The 6,000-nt window shown below is 36.0% G+C and overlaps 1 protein-coding gene across 1 annotated transcript in view; it reads right to left on the bottom strand.

Moving 5' to 3' along the window:
• LOC107556456 (myosin phosphatase Rho-interacting protein-like) overlaps positions 1–6,000 on the bottom strand; it is a 42,516-nt gene that overhangs the window by 5,663 nt on the left and 30,853 nt on the right. The window contains exons 10-13 of the mRNA XM_016239577.1: positions 5,013–5,120; positions 2,229–2,285; positions 1,292–1,531; positions 514–651 (exon numbers count right to left, since the gene is read on the bottom strand). Of these exons, the coding sequence (XP_016095063.1) occupies positions 514–651; positions 1,292–1,531; positions 2,229–2,285; positions 5,013–5,120 (543 nt within the window). The remainder of the gene's footprint in view (positions 1–513; positions 652–1,291; positions 1,532–2,228; positions 2,286–5,012; positions 5,121–6,000) is intronic.

Here is a 6,000-nt window from a genome sequence, read left to right as displayed (position 1 = left end):
TTTAACTTTGGTTACAATTATTTATGAATAATGCATTTCAGCATACATTACGAATACCTTTTTAATCCATTATACATAATGGTTTTAAGTAAAGTGTTAACAAAATATTTTTGTAAATAATATGCAGTAAATGTTTTCCAGTAATTTAAAGTGTGTATCATTGAGTATGAATGTATCTGGAGGGCATGGTAAGTTCAGAGTATTTGTTCATGCCATCATTGTATATTTATTAATTTATGTTCAGTTATTGTTAATCATTTCAATAGAGCTTGCATGAAATTGAAATTTTTAATGTCATTTCGCTTGAACATGGCAAGAGGCATCTTAAGTAGAGGCAAAAGAGCACTGTTCGTTTACATGCAACGGTCTCTAGACATGCAAAGCACGCGTTTGCAGCTTCGATGTTAAAGATGGAAGCCATGTGTTTGTTCTTCTCCTAATAATGACACACCATGTGTTCAATCAGGTAATACCTGAATACGCTATGAAAACCATGACATAAATGCAGCCTACCGGTGAAATATAACCAGCACGGATCTGCTGTTCGCGCTCAAGAGCGTTTTTGAGCTGACCCTCCAGCTCCAGCTTGTGCCGATTGGAGTCCATTAACTGCTGGTGGCAGCTCTCCAACTGAGCTTTCAGCTCTTCAACCTAACAATGTCCACAGCACAAAGAGAAGTTATGATCTGACATGATATCATATTTCATTTTTCAACTCTGGATGTTTAAACTAGGGCTGTTGAGCACATTATTTTGGTGCGATTAATTATAGAGAAAATAACGCCACTGTCTCCAAACCTGTCCGTCATCTTACACTGATGCAGTTTCTGATGAACACGATTCAGGACAACTGATTGTGTGATGGAGTCTATTAAAATGCAGTTATATAAGCCTACAATTCAAGATATGAGTGCAAAAAAATTACCCTCTTATATTTATATCATATGATATAGTATCAATATCACACCAGCAAAAGTGCAGTTTCTCCCCAATATCTGTAGCAGTGCAAACGTTATATTGCTTCATTACAGTTCAATTAACAAGAATTTAAAATTCTGCTAAATTTGATGCTACACAAGAGTCAATATTCTGCTCAGTTTCACAAACGAAAATGGTTCCAAACAAAGCCACAGCAGAACTACGTTTTTTGAACTAATCGAGAGAGTCAACGATTGATTGTGTTAAATTAGATTAATTATTCGGCACATCATGTAATTAAGGTTAAAGCTTTGAATCGTTTGACATCCCTAGTTTAAAGTAATAACTGTGCATTGGATTTTGAAGCCCGTACCCCTTTTTTGTAGCTCTCGACGAGTTTCTCCAGCTCTGATGCGTCTCTGTTGGGATGTGTGGAGGGCAAAGACACCCTCCTCTCCTCCCTGATGGGTGTCTTCTCCACCTGCTGCCAATGCTGCTCGATCTCGTCCTCCACTCTCTGCTGCCGCTCCACCGATGGGGGCGGAGCATCTACCTGGACCACACCCACACTCTCAAAGTCCATCTTTGCGGCGTCAGCGGGCAGATCGAAGGACTTATTAATGTGTTTGAATAAATCGGTCATTAAAACAAGTTATTACAGACACCATTTATATGTCTATATTTCCACAACGAATTAATGCATCATTAAAATTGTATAAAACCTGCCTTATGAGCAATTTAAAGGTTTGCATTTGAGCACTGACTTTTAAATAAATGTGACTAATTTATTATTAAATAAACTTTTAGTACTAAACAAAATTATATTATTTTTTTTATTAAATACAATTTTAGTTTTTGGCTAAATGAAAACAATTTCGGTGCATCACCATATAATACTATACATTACAATATGATATAACAAGTATTAAATAAGTTTAATTAATATAAATTATTATTATAAATACTAATAATAATAATTGGTATTATTATTGTTATTAATAATAATATAATGAAAGAGTAATAAACAGCAATAACACCTACATGTAATAATAAAAATAATAATAATGCTGAAAGATTTTAATATATATATAAAAAAAATCTAAAAACACATTTTTAGGAAATATAATCATCAAATTATAAAGCACTAAATTCAGCAATATTTGCAATGCTTTTATATATGTTTATTTATGTATTTCCCACTGCTGTGAAACATTGCCCAGCACTTGGGATTTAATTTCCATACACTACTGTGAGATCTAATCAGCGAGAGATTATTTTTGTTTATTGTTTACAGAGAAACACAAACTCACCTGGCCCTGTTCATCAAGTTTCACCATCCAACCCTTCTTGAAGTTCAGCAGGTCTGGCTGTAATCCAAGAGGGAAACGGTTGTAAATAAACAGAAGCAGTGGAGTTAGGTGTGTCATATCATGTGCGATCACACAGATCTTCATGCAGGATGAGCTGAACGAATGAATCTCAGGTGTGCCGAGTGAAGAACAGCCGCTGCTGATCGTGAGCATTTACTCACATCCACGCCTCATTTCTACACACTTCAACAAGCCTTTTCTGCTCTTTGACACTCTTGGGTGAGAGAAAAAGGTGCAAGCCAGGGTGTTTTTCTGGAGCACTTGACAGTCACTTACAGCGGGTAAAATAAGTATTGAACACGTCACCATTTTTCTCAGTAAATATATTTCTAAAGGTGCTGTCGACATGACATTTTCACCAGATGTCGGTAACAACCAAAGCAATCCATACATGCAAAGAAAACAAAACAAGCAAGTTCAGAAATTAAGTTCTGTGTAATAAAATCGAATGACACAGGGAAAAAGTATTGAACACATGAAGAAAGGGAGGTGCAAAAAGACATGAAAAGCCAAGACTCCAGCTGAAATCGATCAGTAATTAGAAAGCAATCCTGCCCCTAGTCAGTGGAAATTAACATTAGCTGGTTCAGTCCCAACACCTACCAGGATGATGAAGATGAAAAAGGTGGACATTTCAGCAAGACAAAGATCCCAAACACAGCCAAGGAAACTCTCAATTGGTTTCAGAAAAAGAAAATAAAGCTGCTAGAATGCCACATCAAAGTTTAATGTCACTTGACTTGAATCCAATAGAAAATAAGAACTAAAGATCAGAGTTCATAGAAGAGGCCCACAGAACCTTCAAGATTTGAAGACTGCGTTGAAGAATGGGCCAAAATCAGAAGCTGTCATTACCAACAAAGGCTTTTGTACGAAGTATTAAATCAATTTCAGTAGTTCAAAATTTTTTTCCTGTGTCATTCCATTTTATTACACATTACTTAATTTCTATTTGTTTTGTTTTCTTTGCATGTATGGATTGCTTTGGTTGTCACCGCCATCTGGTGAAAACGTCATGTCAATAGCACCTTTAGAAATATATTTACTGAGAAAAACGGTGATGTGTTCAATACTTATTTTACCCGCTGTTTTGTCTTTTTGACAGACAGGAGGAAACACACTCCACATGTCAGTTCAGAGCATCTGTACTTCACAGCTCGCTGAGGAGCAACACAACAGGCATTTGTGTGTTAAGAGTGCTGGACAGAGCTACACACACACACGCTCATCAAACACACACAGATGAGGACTGCTCTCCATACACACAGACTGAAAAGAGAGCAACATGTATAACAGGGTGAGACTGCGCACACGGACGTGAGAGGACAGGAACACGTGGCTGGATGCAGGACGAGCTGGAGATGACCTGGGCAGGAGAGAGGAGCACGCGACACCCCGAGGAATAGGACGTCCGAGGACTTACAACAATGAAGTACACAAATAGCACAGAGAAACAAGAGGGCGACCAGGATTAGTCTGAGTGGAGATACCAGCAGAACGTTTTAAGGGTCAAAGACAAATGAGAGTGTCCACGATCAAGGAAAAATCTATTTAAAAAAAGTATATATAGTTTAACACTTGTTCATCAGTGTTATTTTAGTATTACTGATATAGTATTATTGCTTAATTAATATTTTGAAGTAATTGTTATTTTTATATTTTCCATTTTCATTTAGAATTTTTTATTTTCATTTTTTTCTGTTTTCATGTTAATTTGAAAGTTTTAGAAATGTATATACCATTACACTTTTTATTAAAATTTTGAATTAGTGCTTATTTTTGTATTTTCATGTTAAGTTTTAGTTAGCGACATACTATTATAGTTTTTATTAATATCTTGAATTTTTTATATTTTCCTTTTCATTTTTATTATAGTTTATACATTTTAAATGATAGTTTATACAATTATAGTTTTTATTAATATTTAGAATTATTTTTTATACTTTCCATTTTAGTTATAGTCATTTTTATTATTACTATGTCTATATAAATGTGTATTTATTGTTATTCCAGTTATAATTTTATTATATTTTAGTTAAAGTTTATTTTACCTCACGTAAAGGAATTATTTTTATGGTTTTAGTTAACTATACTAAACTTATTAAAACACTTTAGAATCAGTACTCAAAATAATTTTTTTCCAGGAAAAACTTTTTCCCCCCCAAATATCATGAAGTATTATGTATGAGTATGAGTCACACCAAATTACATTTTACAACCTCAACTTTGCTTCGTAAGGTCCAATTATGTGATATTTAAATTCTGTCTGCTTGTTGCTCACACCACATGAATTTGACAAGATTTTTGCAATTTATAAACAAGGAATGAAGCAGTTATGTTATTTTAAATAATAAAGATGTCCATTAAAAAAGGACACTGGAGGACATCACTGTAGCCTGTACAATGCATTAAAACACAGCAATGATTGATTTTTAAACAGCAGTGATCTCCATCTAATGCTAAAATCTGTGTAAATAGAGATGTTCTTTATATCATGCTGACTAATATATTCCAAAACAGTAGTCCATCTTTTCCTTCAAATCATGCCAAATCCTGCTGCTGCTCTCTTTAACCTTTGAACCTCAGAGAACAACAGAGCCAGTGTGGAGGATTTGGCAGCGGTTCACACACAATGTTCGCTGATTATAATGGAAATGCCTTATGACTGTCCAGAATCTGTGCGGCGTGATGCTGAGAGAAAACAGAGAGATGGATCTGTCTTACTGTCATGACTGATTCGGTGGTCCTGCGGTCCAGTGATTTGGCTCGTCTCAGAGGCGGCAGGGTGGAGTGATGGAAGTCTAAACCCTGGGCCGGGTCCATCTTCTGCTCCTGAATGTGTGAAAGAAACAGAAGATTTTTTAATGCGCAGAATACAGGTATGCATAAAACATGCATTATAAAATGTCCAATATACTGTATAACCAACATTGACCAACACTCTAATGAAGGATAATGAGTGATAAACGCGTCCATGCAGATTGCCTTACTTACAAAAGTATTTATTAAAGGGTTACATCAAATGTTAAAGTTTCATTCAAGAGTTTGTGGACTTGTTTATCCATTCTCCGAAGATGTTTTGCCTGATGTCTGAGCATTTGCTTGGATAGAGTTGCGTAATTAGGTCCATCTGCTGTAGAATAATATCAATACTTGACAGACACTCTGAGGATCACTGACCTCCACAGCAGAGAGGCTTCATAAACAGTTCAATTGCCTTCGGAATGAGGCAGAAAACACCAGGAACACATCAAAACCCTGGACTGACCTTGAAAGCAGCACAAACAATAACAATCTCCAGCCTGAGAAGCTCTCAGCCTCATTTTAGATTCAACTTGAGCCTTGGTTACACTGACAGATGCGTCTGCTTGCAACAATAATCCTTGCTATTTTTCAGAGCACTTTGGCTTGCGAAACAAATGCCGTTTGTGCTCCTTCAATGATCACACACACGTAAAACCCTAAGCAGCAAATGAACGATACCATCAGTAAAGAATGTCATAAGAACAAGATTGCTCACATTGTTGAGAAACCACCATTCCTTGCACTGAACCGGTGTAAGTGGAAACAGACACAAAGGAAAGTGAACTTATACTAGCACGACTAGTAGGCATTAGTGCTGTGTTCAAAATATCGATACGACGATGTATCGTCACAGAGATTTGACGATACAAGTATCGATACAGCTGGCCCTGTATTGATACTGTGGCAC

The sequence above is a fragment of the Sinocyclocheilus grahami genome, unplaced genomic scaffold (genome assembly GCF_001515645.1).
Source record: "Sinocyclocheilus grahami isolate Dianchi unplaced genomic scaffold, SAMN03320097.WGS_v1.1 scaffold569.1, whole genome shotgun sequence".
NCBI lineage: Eukaryota > Metazoa > Chordata > Actinopteri > Cypriniformes > Cyprinidae > Sinocyclocheilus > Sinocyclocheilus grahami.
Note: the sequence above shows the minus strand (reverse complement) of the source record. Positions and strands in the feature narration are given on the sequence as shown.